At 41.3% G+C, this 20,826-nt stretch overlaps 1 protein-coding gene across 1 annotated transcript in view; it reads right to left on the reverse strand.

Annotated features, from left to right (window-relative positions):
• The window catches only part of garre1 (granule associated Rac and RHOG effector 1), a 34,167-nt gene that overhangs the window by 9,705 nt on the left and 3,636 nt on the right, over positions 1 to 20,826 (reverse strand). Inside the window, 6 exon segments of the mRNA XM_018666714.2 lie at positions 647 to 805; positions 1,029 to 1,190; positions 1,363 to 1,458; positions 1,696 to 1,836; positions 2,558 to 2,770; positions 11,246 to 12,724. Coding sequence (XP_018522230.1) covers positions 647 to 805; positions 1,029 to 1,190; positions 1,363 to 1,458; positions 1,696 to 1,836; positions 2,558 to 2,770; positions 11,246 to 11,749 — 1,275 coding nt within the window. The 5' untranslated portion in view covers positions 11,750 to 12,724.

Here is a 20,826-nt window from a genome sequence, read left to right on the forward strand (position 1 = left end):
AAACTGTCTGAGATTTCACTAGACTATATAAAATACATCTGAAGTGTTTTGTGGAACAGTTTTTCAAGGAGCTTTTGTTCTATTAAAAAGACTATTGTTGTTTGAGTCTGTTAAAATCTTGGGAGTCAAAGAAAATCCAGAGTAGCAAAGAAAAAAATAGTTTACCCACTTTTTTTCTCACAAATGTAGACATTTAAAATAAAAACTATATAGCACATGAATCCAACTCAGTAGTGGCTAGGCAATGTCATGTGATGACTGCAAACCATATCACTGTTTGCTTAAAATGGGAGTGACATACAGTAGCAGTTGTGGCTCATGTTACCATTATGCTCACTCAAAGCTGTTCTGGTTACGAGTATGAGTTAAATGCCAAAAAGTAAACTGTACCTCAGCAATATGAACGGTTATTCCTGTCCTATCAGGATGAATATGGTGCACGCTACTGAATCAATTCTATTTTGAGCACATGCTAAAAATTAGGGAACATTTCAGTTCAGGAGGACGGCCTGTAATCACAAGATCCCGGGTTTGACCCACAGTGTTAAACTGCAGTGTGTTTATCTCATGGACAAAATCAGGAATAACCAAAAAAATACTAGACATACATACTATAGCAACTGTGGTCTTTAATATCTGTACTCACCAGACCAGCCTGGGCAAACAACAGCTGGACAGCTGTCTTGCAGGCTCCTCTCCAACTGGATGGGCAGACATGGTTGAGGACCTCTGTGACGGGAGAGTCGTCCCTGGGGGTCACTCCATTCTGGCCCAGTGCCTCCTTAATGAGCTGCAGCATCGTGTGCTGAGGAAACAAAACAGTCTGCCCTCAACAAAACAGTCTGCCATCATTGTCTGCTGATTTTACACTATAGATGACACAAAAAAATGCAATTTGTGCATATATCTGTTGATAACACAGTAATGAAACAGAGGTGATTGTGACCAACAGGGTGACTTACACATCTCTGAGGAATAATGATGGTATAAGTAGTATGAAACTGGCCAGAGGGGGTCAAAGGACGTACCGTTTTCAGTTTTAAGTTTTCAGCCGCTGACTCGTTGAAGGACACTCCTTTGAGGAAATGTGAGCCTATCTGCACAGGGATGGTGGGCAGCTCGCACTGGATGGGCTGGGAGGTGGTCTGCATCCTCCCTGCCTGCTGAGCCTCTGCCTCACTGCAGCAGCCCTGCACAAACACACACATACACGCAACAGCATGTAAACAATCACACCAAAAAACAATGGCACAAAACACAAAAAAACATTTGACATAATGAAGAGACACAGCAATGAACAAATAACTGGGGCTTTTTGAGATCTGAGACAAAATGAGTAAAGGATGACCAGTGCGAACTCACCTGTAAGGCTGCCTCCACAGCTTTGGGGTTAAGATGAAAGCCGGCCTTCAGTGCATACTCACTATGGCCCAGGCTCTCTAGTGCTGCTTTATAGGCCTGGAGATAGGGAGAAAATATGACCTTCTGTAAGTCCGACACTGCTTTCATCACCAAGAACAATGCATTTTGATGTTACGCCTCTCCTCATACTGAAACTTCATGAATAACACAATCTAGTTCCATTGTATTATTTTATTAAAACTGGTATACTTTTACTTGAAGGTGACATTTAAAAAGCCACTGGAATAACACTGGCTGTACTTTCCTGCCCTGTTCTTTAGGGTGATATTGTACCTGTAAAGCATTGTCAATCTTCATGTTGAGCTCCTTCAGCTGGTGCTCTGGGATGGTGGTGTTGTTGGAGCAGAAGAGCTGCTGAACCTGGATGCCTGCCAGGCAGCCGTCCCGGCCCCTCTCTCTCAGCCTCGCCGTGGCCTGAGGGCACAGCAGCACACAACAGAGTACTGGGTCAGCAGGAACCTCTACACTACTACAGCACAATCAGTGCAGGAAATACTTGAGTAGATTGCACTGCAAAATTGATGACCAGCATAAGGATGTTTATAAGGATGTATTGAAGAAATTTAAATTAATGGTGTTGTCAAAAAGTACACTTTGAGGTTTCAAAGGCAAATTCTCTTCTAATGCCATAACAATTCAAGAAATAATTAAAGTTTTGACAAAACTGATGTTAAACCCTGGGAAATATAACTTTTTAGATGATTAAAAAAAACACATCTGAGCAACCCCCCAGCACATTCTACCAGGATCTATCCAGGCCTGGTTCCCTCCAGGGGCTTACATTCTGCATGCCAGGGCTTAACAGATCAATCAACCCTCTATTCTCCTCTCTGCCTCACTGTACACAACAAAGATCAAAATGGGCCAGAGGGACTGATCAGCCTGGGGATTAGTTAGGTCCTCTTACAAAACTGCCTTTCCTACAAGGGTTGAGGTCTAGATGGGGGCAGAACATAGCAACCAAGGTTCACAGACAAACTGCAGCCCAAAAAAAGAGGAAATAGGAAATTGAGGCTGGAAATCATAAACGGCTGGCATTTCTCAGGAATGTGTGCTTTTCACCTCACACAGACAAACCCCATATTTCCAAGGCCCAGACCAGAAAGAGGTCCCGGGGCCGCCCGTGACTGCATACCTCAGCTGCACCTTTCCAGGAGCGGGAGGCTTCCTCCAGCTCTGTGAGGGGCCCGAGGTCGGAGCTTTGGGTGCGGGCGTTGGCGCATCGCTCCTGGGCCTGAGCAAGAGCCTCTGCCAGGCAGGACTGAGCCACAGGTTGGACCTTCTGCAAAGCCTGTGATAGAAACTGGAAGTGGACCTGCATCACTGTGAGGAAGCATCGACCCAGTACCTGAAAAGACACAACAGACATTATTGTTACCAACATACAGTACCTCATTCAGAGGATCATCCATGATTAACATGCTAGAATACTTCAGTCAGAATGTTTCAGACACCAAACTCACCGAATACCTTCAGGTTAGGAAACTAAAATGCATGTCAGTGATTGGTTAACACTCTGAATAACCAACTTCTTGCACTACTTAAATGATATAATATTGTTTTCTAATAAAACAGGACATCAAAATAATGACAGACTGCCTCACAAATTAGCTATCCCTAGTTCTGATGTTCTACACATTTCTAGGACTATTAAGGCAAAAAGATCTAGAAAGCTTGTGATTGTTTACTTTTCTGCACCTTAAGAACAGATAGCAGTATGCTTATCAGGAAAGGTGGAGCTGTTGTGGCATATTCCTCGTCTGTGTCTGTATTTGGAAGAAATTCACTGGAAGACCTTTTAATTCACAATCAAAAGTTGATTTATCGCACGGTGTCCTGCTTGTGGTTCAAACAGGACACCAGCCCTGACATGAGTTGCTCTTACACAGAATCTACCAAATCAAATGAACTGTATCAGCAGATTGACTTCAGGCTGCTCTTTCTAATGATAAAAATAATAAAATGAATAATTAAAATTCAAAAAGAAGATGAGAAGACCTGGAAGAGTACCATCCTCCAACATGATAGATGACCATAACATCATCTGGTTTAACCAACAGACCAAAATAAACAACTCATAATATAATCATCTTCTCTTCAGACATCATTTCTCCATGACAGCATTTGGTTTCCTTACCGTCTGCCACAGTAAAAACCATAATAGGAATGCTTTTGAAAGCTTCTGAACTAACATCCTCACAGCATCTTTCAAAATAAAACATCTTGCCTGGGCATATTTCTGCAAACTAAACACGCATGCAAGTGTCTGCATTTGCGGTAAATTGTTTGCTATAAACAGATATCAAACACGTGGGAACGAGTACAATATGTGTTTGTATTTGCCAGCAAAAGACAGACGGAGAACATATTGGGCTGAATATGTATGTCGCTGTGTGTGTGTGTGTGTCTGTGAGAGAGAGTGTGAGGGAAAGAGAGACGCCTAGTTTGTTTATTTATACTGATGGACTGGAGTCTCTTCACCAAAGATGGCAATATTTCAAATTCTGCTATCAGTCTGTTTATTATTACTTTTTGATTTTGTCACATTCTAATGTAAGAAAAGTGGATTGAATTGGTAATCAGAAAACTATTTCTCTGTGGACAAAACAGTGGTGTCCCAGGTCAAGGAGAAACCACTTGATAAAAATCATTCCTGTCTTAACATGACTTTGTGGTTCAGAGGTGTTGTACAGGTTTTATTAAATGTCTATCACTCTATAACTAACATATATTTATCACCATTATTGTGATTTTCGGGGTTTTTTTTTCCGTTTTCTAATCTAAAAATATATTTAACGTACAATTATTGGCACACTGCTGAAACAGTCACACACACAAAAATACATTTCATTTTGACATACATCTTTCCACATCTACTGAGCTAAATGTCCAGTTGTGTGCGTTTGTTTGGTGAGAGAATAGTCCAGGCTTAGAGGCTTGTTGTCCAGTTAGCAAAATAAGAGAAACGGGACACCACAGGGTCCACCATGGTCACAGGGTTTTCTTTTTCAGGTACCTGCTGAAAATATCTCAAGGGGGAGGCTGAGTTGTAAAGACAGAAATATGCTGCTGCTTTCTGATGGCAGACGGGAACAACAGCGCACAACTACTTTCATTCTTCAACACCACGCCTCCTGGAAACTGCGTAAATAACTGAAACCATGAAACTTTCCAACTGTTGGAACATTTCACTGGTTTTATAAAAACTACAAAACAGGACATGATGGCAAATTCGTCGTACTCTGTGGAATGTTTTTGAGCCATTACTTTGGAATTTTGATGGCTGCCTCACTGTTTTGTTGTTCCATGTCGTGGCCGTACTGTGTGTGGTTGACGAACATATGTACTAGATATCAGCATCAAACTAACTGATGTCGGATCGTCACAGTGGCCTAGTGGTTAAGATGAATACTATATACTGTAACTGCAACATCCCCTGACTGATTCTGACTGGTGACATTTGTTGCATGGCATCCCTCCTCTGTCGCCTCATTCCCTGTAACCTCTCCACTGTCATCCAAAACAACACAAAAAATAGAAGTCTCCCTGTTGATATCCCACGTAAACAGATTTAAAATGCTATCTGAAAAGCAGACTTATATGTGTGGCCAGCTTTATTCACTTTATGTGTTGATTACCTTTTGTTAAATGGTATAATCATGGCAGTGGTGACAATTTAAAAAAACTCAAACTGGTATTACTGTGGAAAACTTTGCTGCATGTTATTTTTCACAACATCTCTATACTTTTGTTTCTTGTGTTTCTTGTGCTGTAGCTCATGTTTTGGTAAACAAGGTGTGTGTATGAACATGTAAAACCGTGCACTGTTCTGAGAGTTTTTAAAAAAAGTTACTGTCTGCAATCGCTGTATACAGTACATGTCAGATGTGAATAACTAATAAACATGTTTGCTGACTCACTGTGCTCAGCGGATAAATAAAAGCTATATTGCAGCGAGCTCAAGGCAGGACTATGAGGTTGTTATTTTCTTCCCAAAGACAGCCTGCCAGAGAGCCTATCCCAATAAAAAGATTGCATGATTGATACCAAGTGTCATTTTCCCTGTCAACATGATAACATACAAAAAACCCTGCTTGCTCCAGTGCCACAGGTATCTCTGCATATATTGTGTGACATGCAGAATATACAGTGTATAATGTGAAAAATTAAAGAAATATAAAAGCTTCCTCAGTGACTGACTCAGAATCAATATCATGTGATTTCTTTTTATTTTCATCAGTTCCTTCTAATACTACTAAAATTAGATGTTTTTGTGCATGGTTTGAAAAGAAACAAGACTAAGCCACACTAGTTGCTCTGTGAGGCTGGACTTAGCCACAGTGAGCTGAATGCTAAGGTCACCATGCTAACATGCTCACAATGACAATACTAGACTTTTGACGTTTAGTAGGCACAATGTTTACTATCTTAATTTAGCATGTTAGCATGATAGCATTTGCTAATTGGAACTAAACACAAAGCACACCTAAGACTCACTAAACCAGATATCAAATTTTGATTATAATATGGCTGTAGATGAAAAGTAATGTAATGGAAGAATCATAAATTCTTCTACCAAATGTTCAATCAATGTCAACCTATTGGTGGCCGAACAGTGAAAAGTAAGGGGATCGCCAAAGTCAGCAGGATACATTGTCTGGTAACTGTGAATATCTGCACGAAATTTGGTGCCAATACTTCTCTCTGAACCACAAATGTCAACCTCATGATAGGACTAGGAGGAAGAGGATCACCAAAGTCAGTAACATTTATCCTCTGGAGAGTGGATGAAAACTCATAATTATCAAGAATAGATCGATTAGTACAGACTCCGTAGGCAACCTAAACTTTTGCAAGTGCTACAATTACTGTTAAATTTTTTCCTTTAAGTTCATACGACAGAAAGTGTGTCTTTGCTTTATTCCTATGCCCCTGCCTACTCCAAGCTTAGTCTGAGACATTTGATAAACACAGGCTCAGATCCAGTGTGCACAAGATGAGAAATTCCTGCTCCTGCTGTTGATGTTGAGCAACTAATCACAACTCAATCAGTCAATGGGGATTTAGTGTCTGTGCATATCAGACAAATAATAGATAACAGAAGACATATATAGCCTGGTAATGAAGCACAGAGGCAATATATGCAGCCAAATAATGCAAATTATTATCACCATATGCTGTGCATCTTGACAAAGATAACAAAATGGCATGAACACAAGCTGACAATGAGATCAAATACTACCCCAACTGTTACAAAGTCATCTACGATAAACAAGTGAGGAAAAAAAAATGAGGACATGGCTACAGCACGAGATAATGGATAACACATGTGATTGGCTGTGCAGTATCCCACACAGTCATGGAAAATATGAGAAATAAGAGCGCAGCAGAGCCAAGCCAACGGTGGGCCCCTCTCAGGCCCAAACAAGGCAAATCACGAATCAATCAACATTTATACTTCCATTTTCTGAGAACACCTGCAGTATCACTGTACCAAATCTAGCAGAGCAGTGTTCCCGAGATCTAGACCTCTTCTAGGGAAAGGGAGTGTGAGGCTGTTATAATAACCAGATGGTTGTGTCATGCTGCACCGCTGTCTGATCTGTGAGAGAAAAAAAAGCAGCCTACCTTGCTAAGTTTGTGTCAATCTTTGTCTTTTACTGGCTCCTTAACTCTATGATTTAATTTCTTTTTCTGGGTATTCTCTTTTACACAATCATTCTAGGTCATCAGGGACATCACCATAACGCCTTTTGTGACCCCTGAATTTCTTCAGACTGATCACTTACATGTGCTGGTTTAGGCCAGTTTTACTGTGGCACACTAAAAGCCACTACAAAAGTGCAAAAAAATAGAAATGAAATCCCCCTGTTGGGTTAAAGCGGGGTTGTTCTTTAAAAAACATCCACAATCATTGTTTGAGGCCCAACAAACAAGTTTAACACATTTAATTCTTTATCAAACATTTGCCACAGATGATTAATGTGCCTTTGGGGGGCACACTACAGGGTGTTCTTGGCATATTACTGTCACCAACTGAAGAGCAGAATGAAATCATCAGTAGAAAATTGTATCACATCATCAGCACGTTTGTGCACAACGAACAAAACGGACCCATTCTTTGGGGAAAAAAGTGCCTGTTTGCCCTTAACTGGAAACAGGAGCATATTTTTGTTCTTTTGGTAAAGACATTTTTGTGCACATTTTTGTGCTAATGTGATCCTGGCAGCCCTAAAAATGTTCATTTTGTTGTCAGCAGCAGAGAGGTAGAAACCCCATAAGCTTAAATCCAGCTCATTAACTATGTTGCATATTGTCCATGTCCATATCTTAACTCAGTTCTAAATATTAGCCTCAATAAAGCCGATGAAAATAACACATACAATAAATACATCAAATATTTCACTGCGATTAGATAAAGCTCTCATGTGACACGGTCACATTTCACCAAGAAACCAGAAACTGTATTGAAAAAAGATGCCAAGAGTGTTTTTAACAGCTGAAGACCAAGGGGTTGTTTTTTCAGTGTGTTTCCAGTGTGCACTGGGGTTTCCTGAGCCGCTTACTCGGTTGTGTGACTGGAAGCAGCCGTGAAGGTCTCTCTGGTTGTGGGGACCTTTCTGCCTGCCTCTGGTCTTCACTCTGTGGTTTAAACTTACAAGCTCGGCAAACAGCCTCTAAACAAACCGTGACATTTTCATACATATTTGGCAGTGGAGCCACTCTGAGCAGCCAGGGAGCTGGGCGCTGATTTGGAAAAAAGAAGTGGTTTGTTTTGCAGACTGCACTGACCTGAACTTTTGGGGGCTAGAAAAAAAAAAGGGGGGGGGGGGGGGGGGCAAAATACAGAAAGAGGAGAGGGAGATGTGAGCAAGGGGAAAAAGCTTCACATACCACAACTCCCCAAACTCAGAAATGCATTTAGTTCTTTTTGAAGACCTCATAATACATCCAGCTGCCAAGCAGCATTCCTGGACTCATGCAGACAAAGGAAAATCCCTTTTACAGTCACAAATACATCACATCATAAGAGACAGGCTGAATTAGCAGCAATTATCACGAGGTAGGTCTAAACAAGTTTAAGCTGTGTCTGCACGCAGCTTTCTTCTACCAAAAATAAACCACGGTAGATAGAAGCTCAGACATTTAATCAAAACCAGTGTTCCACTTCAGCGAATACCAACCTAGGCCATAGATGACTCATCACAAAAGCATACAGGCTGCTGCAGATTAAATTAATTACAGGTGCACGTGAGCTATGTTTTCATCACTTAATCTTCATCAGCTTTAACCAATATATTGAATTTTTTGTTGTTGTTGTACACTTCCTCTGTCCAGCACTTATTTTCACATATTTTGGATGCCCTCATCTCTAACAAAAGTGGGATTTCTCACAAATGAGAACATTATTAGACAAAAGTTCACTGTAGTCTCACTCTACATTGGTGAGCACTGCCCTACAACTGGAAAAAAAAACAACCTACTTTTACCATGTGCAATTACCGTATTATTCTTACTGCACTCTTAAAACCAAGTATTTTTTGTTCACATGTAACAGGCACCCTACTATCATAATATTATTGTGTACATGCAGTGTTTTCTCAGAGGTTAACATAACTAACACACTGGAATAAGGCTATTGTAAAGTTAAGTATTGGTGTGTTTCCTTCTCTGCCTTAACAAACGTACCCTTTATGCCCGGGGCCAGACAGCAAATGCAAGTGCCAAGCCATGCGGTCTAAACTTTCACAGACTTGGGCTTCCTCTAATATTCATCTGTGCATATCCAAGACCACAGAGAGTCAGATTTACCGACTGCGGTGCAAAAGTGTTTCCTGTTTTGGGCTCAGCCACATCCACTGAGGTCCTGAAGTCCCTCCAGTGTCTTGGCTGAAGCCATGTACCCGCTACGTAGAAAACTATTATGTAAATAATGATGATCCACGTTATTTTTGCTTTAAGTTGCAGTGTTAACCCTACACAAGGTCACCTGTGGCACAGTGCCACTGCTCTGTCACCAGTGCAAGAGAATCAGATTTGATATGAAATGTGATTAGAAAGGTCTTAAATTGATTTACAAAGCTGCATTCTGTAACAAGAGTCAGAATTCCAGCAAGCAGGCTCACTTGAGGTGAAATGGTGGTTAAGGTTTGAAGCCAGAGGAGGAGAAGCTTTTACTAGATTCAGCCAATATTAACTTGTAAACTGTCCTGTAGTATTTTGTATACAATTCATGAAGAGATGATCGTCAGTGGAGCTGTTGTATTGTTTGTTGTGTATTGAAGTGTGTAGGACAAGATGTAAAAACAAGTACTTGTAGTTTTTTAAATCTTTGCTTTTTGTTACTTAGTTAAAATTCCAGGAAATTCCAGTAACTACTGAACTCAAGTCACACTGTGATTACACTTAACTGTGAGCTTCTATTTCCACAAGACGTAAGTTGAGGACATCTTCTCCTACTCTGTAGTATACAGATAGAAAGCTTCACGGGGAGTTGCACAGATTCACGAGTGTGAATTAAATGCACAATAAATAAGCAGATGTGGCAGTCATGAGCAAACATGGGGTTCATGTTGGTGGCTGCTTGGGTGTGGCCAGAGCTGAAAATACAGCTGTATTTTCTTGCTGCTGATGGCACCACATGAGAGACTATATATTAGGGCAGCGCAATTACAGCAAAACTGACAATTAGAATGACTATGATAAATATTATTAATGCAGCACCTGTTATGTCTCTTCATTTTCAAATCCTTCCTTGTCCAGATCTTTCGGACTTATTTTATAACCTGAAATGAATCTGTGTTTGAGGTCTGACGGTGTCAGCAATGAGTTATGCAACCTGGCTTCATGAACACCCTTCACCTGGGTTTAAAGTGGGTCTGACACAGCCTAGATTTAGCAGAAAAGAATGAGCAGGTGTTTCTATACCAATTATGCGATTAGTGAACTGTGATTATTGGTAGTGACTTCTAGTTCTCTCAGCCATGAGGTCTGCTTTCCTCAATAATGCTCATGTTCTTTTCCCTTTTCCTCTTCAACTCTGTAGAGTTATACAAAATGTGACACAGTGCAGATACCAGACCCTTCTTTTGTGAACAGTTAACCAGTCTTGAAGTGATGCTCAGACACAGGCGTGTGTATATCCCTCTGTGACTTTTAAGGCAAACTCAGACTATCTTGATTAATCAAGTGTGACAAAACACAAATGGGCAAAAACAACAATCTAAAGGGGAAAGAGTCACACAAAAGGAATTTAGGACAGAGAGAGACAATGAGTCCCACATCACAGCTGAGCCTTTAAATTAGTGCATCAATCTCCAAATCCTCTGTTAAACTCACATGAAAAAACACCTCAGCGACAACGTTTCACATCTTACACATCAGCAAATTCAGTGCTGTGGAAAGATGGTGTGGTATTCCGAATAACAAAAGATGACTTTTCTTCTCACGTCCCCAGTGTTTTTCGCACCTCACCCTCAGATCCTGACACCATCTTAATACTGGGCGTGAGGATCCTATTTGAGCCAGGAAGCACTGATTCATGGAGCCAGCCTTCTCACAGAGAGCAGCTAAGCATCTTAGCACCACCGTCAGAAGACGAGTCATGGGTGAATATGATAAAAGATGTGGTTCCTAACTATAGCAGCCCCAGGTTGTGAGCTTAACTAATTCTTCCCAGGAAAGCAAACAGTAGACTTGAATGTCAATAATTTTTTTGTTTAGCAGCAGACATGATGCACTTATGTCAACACTGGTTACAATGTAACCATAATAACTAGCTTAACAAGTGTTAAACAGGGAGATGGTGAGTGTGAGCACCTACCTCAACATCCTGCAGGCTGAAGTCGTTCTGGTCTTTAAAGTTGGCGGCCCCGGCGCTCAGCTCCATCAGCATCTTGGCGATCTCAGGTTTTATTGCTGCAGTCAGCCTGCTGGCCGCCTCCATGACGTGTTCCTGCACGTCCTTCAGTTGCATAGCTGCTTTGGAATAGTGAGAGTTCCTGAACACACTACTGAACAGGTCTGTGAGGAAGGCGCTGGCCCGGCAGAACACGTTGAGGGCATCCAAATATTTAGAGATGCCTTGCTGGATGTCGGCAACCGCAGTGGTGGCAGCAGAGGGTGGTGGGTGGCAGCTGCCAGGCATGCCCACCCCGGTGCCCATGGGTGAAGAGGCCGAGCAAGTGGAGGCCAGGGAGGCGCTCAAGGTCCGGCTCAGCTCAGGCATCTGGTACTGCTGGTGCTGTTGCACTTTCTGCTTGGACCCGCCGAGCAAAAAGCGACGCTTGTAGTCCATTTTACTTTCCTGCGCACTACAACAATACATAAGTGGTGCAACAGCACCGGAAGCTCCTGTTTTTTGTCTGGTTTTCCCCACAAAGTGCTCTTGTCCTCTTTACAAAAACACCAAACCCAACGATCCTGAAACTGTTCAAGTTACGTAAAAAGACAGGAGGATTCCACCTGCCAGAGGCTCATCTCAGTGCGCCCTGTGGAGAGGCAGCACAGAAGTGGGTGAGGTCGGAGGCCGATCAAAAAGACTGGCAGACTGAGTGAAATGCTTACATGCAGCCCTGCTGCAGAAACGTCAGGCCCAGCTTAAAAAACAGCACAGACACACCTCCAGATTCTCTGTTTCCAGCTTCAAACAAAATTATCATAATAGGGAAGAAGAAGTCAAAAACACTCCTTAATTTCAAAGGAGTACTACAGCCAAGTTTTAAAGCACATTAACTTTCCTTCAGAATAGGGGAAAAATTCCTTCTTCATACAGTATATGGAGTATATACACATATGTATGTACATATATAAACCTATACCAGCCTGCACTAATAAAAGTAGAAAATCCTTTTAAAAGCTGAAAGCAGATATGAAAAATGATTCCAAGGAAAATGAGACACTGGTCAACAGCACAGAGGGAAAATGACAGTAATAATAAAAAAAAGAAAAAAAAAGAAAAAAAAACAAGTGAGTAAATGCTGGAATCAGAGGATGTGGCTTCGGCTTTGCTTGTGCACTGGCTGGTAGAGGAGCAGTGGGAGGCGAAGGGCAGACAGATCCAGTCCGTCTCAAATCCTCTTCACAAAGCAGGACTCTGCAGGCAGTGAGCAAGTGGCCAGCTGATAGCTCCGTCTGCCTGTCTGAAGTCTCCAGCAGCTTCCTGGTCTCTCCCCTGTCTGCTGGCTGAGGTAGATATTACTCACTGCGGAAACAAGTGTGCTTCCAGATCTCGCTGTTCCCCGCGGATGCAGATTAGAGCGACAAAAGCACAAATGTATCTGTAAGGCCTCTAGGTCATTTCCTAAGGGAGGAAAGGGCAGACACAGAAAACTGAGGGTTAACATCATGTCAAAGAGGAAGGATGAGCTTCGTTTCAACTGTTTTAGTGTTACACCCAAAATAAACTGGACTGCCCCTTGCAACACTGCTACTTTACAACAACAATTATTGGGAAATGTACAAAACTGTATGAAAGGTTTTTGACAAGCCTGAATGCTACGTAAAGTGACAGGAACATAAATATAAACAGCAACAATTAATACTGCTACCTCATCGGCTGGTCAGGCTGAAAGCACAAGTAGGATAAAACTGTTTAACAGTTTCATCTTACTTTTAGATTGTGTCTCAAATTTCGCAATACAGTACATATGATAATATGCATTATAGATCCCATGATAACTTCAGTTTTATTTCTGAAAAATGAGATGCAGAATTGCCCACATTGCCACATTACAAATATTAAGCTACTTCCAGGAGAAGAAGAAGAAGAAGAAGAAGAAGAAGAAGAATTAAAGTCGTAGTTGCAAATCATTAAGTATGAAATGTGGCTGAAAAGTTGTTTTGAGATGTATCAACTCTTCGATTTCAGTATCAATTCAACTCCATCACTGTGACTGACTGCTCCACTTCCAAATGACCCGAAAACCTGGAAACACCAGGCACCACGCACCAACTAACAAGACAAGACTGAAAGTGTTGTAGCAGAACATTGCCCTCTGCTCATAACATCCTGCACCAAAGTCAGCCCTATTAAACCAAAGTTACCATTTTTAAAGTTACAACTGTGGTTTCAGAAGTCACAAACACATTGCCTTTTATTCTTCTCAACTAGTTCTGCAGGTGTTTATCTGTGTTTTACTTAAAATCCCTAAAGAATAAAACTTCTTAATATTTCATTACAGTGCTTGCCACTTATCATTCTGCATTTTACACTTTTAGTCACTATGTATACCATTTTTGTCTTGGTTCTGTTTTCCCCAGAAAGAAAAAGTTGTTTAACAATTTTTAAGGTAATATCTGTAAAATAACTATATAAAAAGGAGAAACTCCTTAGAATGTTTGATATGTAACATTGACTTTATTCCAGCTATTGCAGTTTTATTCCATATCAAATGATTGTACTTGTGATGTTTTTTTTTAACCACCACCATAATTTGTAGCATCCATAATGTTTTGCCTATATAACTGTTATGTGACAGATAAAAATTATTATTAGTTATTTTTTTGCTCTGATTGGAAGAGGATAATTTCAGCCACATTTCTCTAAACTTGGTGGTAATCTTATATTACAGTTTAGTAAAGAGCTGCGGTTTAAAGTTGTACATTTCTAGACGATTACTAACACCATACCTCACAGAGAGCGTCTCTGAAAAGAATCTCTGGCAGTGTCTGGTTTAGCAGAACACAGCTGCAGAGAAATTCCTGCAAGAAGCCATTGTTGGAAGACACTGCAGAGTCTGTTGAGCTACACACAGTAGGAGTCACAATACTCTCATTCAAAACTCAAGCATTTTGTGATTTGTCCTTCTTCCTTTGGCCTTTTCGCTTGATTATGAATATAATATTTTACATTGTTGTAATCAAGGGGAATTTGGCCTCACATCTCCTCATAAAATTAACAGTGATCTAACTCAATGACTGCCAAAGGTCAGCTTGCGACTGCAGATTTCAGAGAGACACGTGTAAGACAGTTCTGACAATGAAAAAATAAAATACTAGTACTGGCATGCCATCATATGAAATGCAACATGCCACAAAAAAAGGCCTTTGTCAGTAAACCTCACACGAACTTGAAATAAAAACTGTCAGAAAATAATTTGTTGTCTTATTTCCATTTCCATCCGAACAAAAAGAAACATACAGTGGGAAAGGTGTAGAACAGGTCTAGAATAACTTATTTATCTGAGGTAAAAACATTTTTGGATTCAATATTCTTATTTTCTACTGTGGGCTAGAAGGTGTAACTTTCAAAGAAAACAATCCATCACTAAACCTGTTCCTTTGCTATGTAGAACTGAAGCACTGATACACACTCTCCTGATGATATTATACTCAATGGGACACCAAACATCAACATGACAGACTAACCCGTTGGATACACAGCACCCTACACAGCAGGTCTATTATTGTGGAACATTGAGACTAGGGCTGGGTATCATTCGAAAAGTTTCGATACCGATACCTTGACTTCGATACCAATTCCTGAACGATACTTTTTTTGGATACCAAATTTATCAAATCAATTCTAACAAAGAAAATGACATATTATGGTACAAATTGCAGTTTTCTAACATAAGAAAATATACAACAAATAATTTTCAGTGCAAAAGAACTGTTGCAAACAAGTGACGAATCAGTGTCTAATGCTCACTGCTGCATACTAAGGACCTTTAAATATTTGTGCAGTTGAACACGGAGCAACTTTTTGCTCGTAAATTGATTCCGTGCATGCTCAAATGCTTCATCAAATTGGTCATGGTGCCGGCCTTAGCTACGATGTCCTTTTTGCAAATATTGCATTGCTCACTATCTGCTTCACTGTTGGTCGCATTTTTTTAAACACACACACACAGCTCACACACAGCTCACAGGACAGATACACGTGAACCCCCATTTGTGGGTGTAACCACGTAAGTATTTTTCCTGCATGCCTCTACCACGTGTGACGTTACAGCCGATCACCGGCAGCATTATCAGATCTTGATCATGTGATTAACTCCTTGGTATCGAAACCTGGCACCGAAAAACCAGCCCTGCACAGCACCCGACACAGCAGGGCTAATTCTGTGGAACACTGAGACTATGTTATCATGTAGCACCATGCTGAAAGCGTCTGTGTTTTGGGATGAGTCAGGAAAAGCAACTTGTGGGAAAACAAACACTGTACCCAACAAGATAACAACATCCAGCCTGCTGTCATTGCACACTAAGCAGCTGTGTAGCGGCCTTACACGCGTAGCTTCCATTACGCACACCCGGCAACATTCTCCTGACCTTCAAACCTCACTTCCTTTCACCGACAGTAGGGGCACGCCCGGCAAAAATCAGACCAGCCTCATCTGTCCCACGCCACTGAGTGGAGAGACAGAGCCGAGGGAAACTGGTGACCTACTCATGAAGGGACAGCGGACGTGCTTCCCATTTTTTTAACCCTTACATTACAGGAAAGTTTTTATGTGTGAAAGAAGTTGCACTGCAACAGAAACAGAGACATGCATGCACACTTATTCTGGGGCTACTGGGAATTTATCTTACTCATGGGTTGTATAGCAAATGTTCTGGCAGTTTTATGCTTTCACTTTTTCCACTTCAAGCTTTCCTCGGCTGTGTGAGGATTCAACCCACTGATTTTATGAACAAAGCTTTTTCAAGATCTATGCACTGTATCCACTGGAAATCCGCCAATCTGATACATCTGATCAGTATCAACATGGACCTTTGTTAAGTGATCAGGTACCCGTAACTTCTGCATTTTCTTTGTGAGAATTATAAAATTCAGAGTTTCCACTATCAATTACATTCATTCAGTCACAGCAGACTGCTCTGAGTCATACCTTTGCATTTTCCTATGAAAGCAATTACTCATGGACTTAATCTGCCATCAAACTTGTAGCTGTGCTGCAAATTCCTCAAAGGAATACACACACCACAGATCTACATCTGGCCAGTCACCCACCATCACTTCACAGTCGTTTAGCAACAACCAGGCATTAAAAAATACATTTTCACTGTGAAGAAAATACATCATCAACCTATAAATTGGGTGGATACCCTCAAGGAACAGCACATTGCCAGCTCTTCGAGGATTAAATTTTCCTTCAAGGTAAACAGCACATGCAAATTGTCTATGTGTTACTCAATGTGTTTGAAAGAAGCTAACTAGTGCAATAGTACAGCTCTCTAAATCCCAGGGATTACAGTCACAAACCTGCCAGGTGGCCCACAACGCCTGCTGGCTGACACAATTAATAGCATCTGCAAGGTAAACAGGAAACCTGAGCTTGGCTAGCCTGGGGTTAACCACTGTTGTTCTCACACTTTCACACTGTTGGGATAAATAACAGGGAAGAGTAAAGAAATACAGTGGGTGCATCTAAGTGTTTGTAGAAGGCTTAACAGGTCAGTGACACCACAATAAGGAAAATCAACTTGAGACGTTTCAACTTGGATTTTCATTCTTCATTTCTGTATTTAATTAGTAATCTATATGATCTATTTTAGTATTTCTTTGAAACACTAATGTAATAGAGGATCTGCTCACAGCTGGAAATAATTCAAACTAATTGTGTGGACAGTGGTGAGACAGATTTAGGAAGGTAGTTTGGAAAACCAAATGTTAAGTATTTAATCTCTGAGAAAATATTTGGGTTTTTTGTTAGGTTTAATGAACTGCGGTGTTCCAAAGTCAGAGTTTGACATCTGCTGAGGCAGTGATAGTGAAAACAAACAAAATTACACAGATTTTTTTGTATTTTAACTGTAAAAACTTTACTGTGTGGTATTAGTATGGTGCTGAGACACAGTTCTATGGATTTTTACTTTTCTGAGAGTGAAAACCTCATCTTGGTGTGATGCAGTTTATGGCTCCACTCTCCTCAGAGCTGAATAACAAAAGTAGGAACTGATTAAATGCAGTGAGTCACAGTCCATTCAGCCTGAACAACAAAGCCAGATTTTTTTTTTTTTTACAGAAAACTGTGGGCTACTCTCTTTGTTACATTTTGTTTCAGGCAGATATAATTCATCTGTGTAACGTTATTAGAGAGTGTTAGTGGTCTACATTTCCTTCCTGGCAATAAAACTCTGTAAGCAGAGGTTATCCCAAGAGAAGCAGACATGGTATCAATATTAATGAGGCCTGCCAGCTTCTCGGGGTAGCTCTATTGGCTGCCAGCCTCCGGTTGCAGGGCACACTGTATTAGAGATTACACCCAAACAAACACATGTGATAGGAGAGTCCCTCCGGATGCACTGGAGATGTGCCAGCCCACTTTAATGTCCTTCCTCCAGCAGGGGCAGCTTAGGGCTAATGTTAGCTCTGCTTCCCCACTCACCGTACATGTCAGCTGCTCAGCTTCAACAGGAAGGGGGTTTAGGTTTCCTGGAGCAAACTCCCTGTCGCCAGTAACAAAAAAAACGTCAAGCCAAGTATGCCACTGGGTATGGGTATGTAGTAAATCACTCTACCAAGTATGATTTACCTGTCTGTGCAAACCTCAAGGCAAACAACTGCAGCTACCAACAGACAACTAGGAAGGCCTGTTTTAGTAGTAGCTTTCTAGCAAACAAGCTGATTGAGATTGAGTGTGATAATATTTTGTTGGTTACATCAAGGTTAAATCTAATGATTCCAAAAAAGTAATTCTGAATTCTCTTTTTTCCTGGGAGACTTTTGTAAATGTACCAACTCCTCAATAAACTGCTTTGCATTCATACTGTGATACATATTAACACCTGGAATGGAGCCCAGTACATCTGCACCCTTCTATTGCTAGCCACTGAGCATCTCCACTCAAGCATACTAGTACCATAGCTCTAAGGCACTTCCACACCAGTTGTCGAGAAGCAATTGCCTTTTATTTTATTCACTTTCCCCACACACATTTCCCAACAGCTTTGACAAAATGAACTAGCCTTCGGTCACAAGCCCACTTCTGTAACCTTAAGGATACTGCCAATCTTGACAGCAGTTACTTTTGGATCAGCTGCCATATTTGTGTGGCTGTCACATCACAGCTAGGTAGCTTAATAGCTGTGGATGGGGCAGCTGTTACCCATGCTGACAGCTCCTTATCCATCTGCCACTGTGAGGCAAACACAGGCCCTGTGACGCTCCAGCCACAGGGCCGACATTAGCTCTCTCGTGAAGTCTATTTCAGCCTCCATGGGCAAAACAGCTGCCCTACGGTCCACACCACACTGTTTTTAGACACTCCAAAAGGTTCAGCTCAAAGAAAAAAAAAGCTCTCCCCTACATCTGTTGCCAATGAAGCAAAGGAATGCATTTCCCCAGAACCCTCTTAATGTGGGTTCAAACGAGCGCAAAAAAGCAGGTCAGGAAAACCAAGCGTACACTGCAAAACATCTCCTTAAGATATCATGTCATTGCATTAAAAACATAAAAGAATTTACTAATTGAGTTTTGGAAAGCGAGACCCTAGCTGTGTATTTGGCAGGAGAAGCTTCACTGAAGACATTCCACAGAGCAGATAAGCTACAGTGAAGGCTGAGAATCTGCAGACAGGTCGAGGAGGTCAGTCCAAATGACAGGACAAGTGCCGTGAGCAACTGTGTGACAGGAGCTGAGCCAGGCTCCTCTTTGCCCACAGAACACAAGGAGAGTATTGTGGCAGGCCCTGGTCTCCTCATACCACCACGCAGAAAAAAATACACTCACACATGCAGCTGCATGACTTTGTGAGAGGAAGAGAAAAATAAAGGTCTTGGCTGAGATTTAATATTAACTGCAAGAATAGATTTTCTGTCATCAATATGGTGTTTCGCCTGGAATTATTTTGTAGGCAGCTGCAGGATTTGGTGGTTTGAGGGTAATGTTTGGTTTTGTTCCCACAATTAATCCTGTTTTGGTCCCATTTTTGTTCTGAGGGTTTGGAACTAAAAATACATTTACTTTGATACTCAGTTATCATAAAAAGCTGTTCATATACACTTCTCTGTGAAACTGTAGCCAATTCTGCAAGATTGTGTTTTTTGGCAGATTCTGCTCTTTCTAAAGCAGTAATGAAACTTTTCCTCCTGCTGAAGCACAACCACTGTTGAGTAAGTTGGGACAAAACCTACTAGTCCTATCAGTCAAGAGGCTGATACAGTTGGTGAACAGGCTGGATAATATTAGGCTAACCTGTACTGTCATAACGACACTGTAAGTAGCTTATGGCTCCAATAAAAATAGCAGACAGGCCACTCTAACAAAGGACATACTTGAGGGCCCCACAGGTCTGTCTCGCATAGGCAAACACAGATTTCAACATGTGCCTTTGCCTTGCTCAAATAATGTGTTCCAACACCCTAAAAACCGGAAGAAAATTAATAATAACTAATAATTAATAACTAATAACTAATTAATTCAAGTGTCACCATGGGAATCAAGATGACAGACACACATTTAAAAAAAAACTCCCATCTGATTTGCTCTTTTCAGTCTCTCTGCGCGAAGCATACATGCCTTTCAGTGTTTAGAGTGTAAGCGACCAGAATTAGTTCAGTTATCCCTTCCAGAATAGCAGTGAACAACAGCGAGTGTGTTTAGTGTGCCCAACCGGTGGGTTTCAACAAGTGAGAGCAGTGATGAAAGGCTCTGACGTCAGTTCCATTCATGAAAGGCTGGTAGGCAACCTGTGGGGATGAAAATGCTTCCCTCAGCCTATATTTGAGCAGGCTATATACTGAGGTTGCAGGCTGTGCTGCATGCCAGCCACCAGGGTGCTGTATTTTTAGCCAGGACAAAAGTTAAGAATTTATTCTTCCACTTAAGGCACAATGAGGGAGGATATGGAGGTGCCATGCAAGTCAGAAATTCACACTTGGTCACACAAACAGCAGAACTGTTTCTGAGTATTTTAACGCTGTAAAATTAAGCCATATACACCAAAGTGTAATATCAGGTAACTATGAGTCACAGAAACCAACAAGCTCCAGCACAGAAAAGACAGCAAGGTGGTGGACTAAGAAACCATACTTTTAAAGAGAGGACCTTGGTTCAAGCCACTGCTGAAGTGCCCTTTAACAATATATCAAATCTCTATTAGCTTCACTATTCACTGTTTGGTAGCTGACCCTGACTTCTGACCTGCTCATGGAAAAGCACAAGAAAAATATTTCCTGCAGGAATTAATAAAGATATGGATCATGTTACACGAGGGTTTCATGTTAGCCTTGATTCTTTCTTTATTTGATCATCTCTACTGCACAAGCATTCATGCATCTCACTGGGAACATGTGACTGAGGGGCAAATAGCTGACCACAAACTAAGACTAAACTGGTTTCCCAGGAGACAAGGGTGAGATTTCCCATGCCACAAGCCCTCTCCCCCTCATCTGAAACCCCGCTAGCTGCTTCCCTCCGGATGAGGACTGGCATCTTATTCGGTTTTGCCAGACATT

Source organism: Lates calcarifer, linkage group LG2 (assembly GCF_001640805.2).
Source record: "Lates calcarifer isolate ASB-BC8 linkage group LG2, TLL_Latcal_v3, whole genome shotgun sequence".
Classification (NCBI taxonomy): domain Eukaryota; kingdom Metazoa; phylum Chordata; class Actinopteri; family Centropomidae; genus Lates; species Lates calcarifer.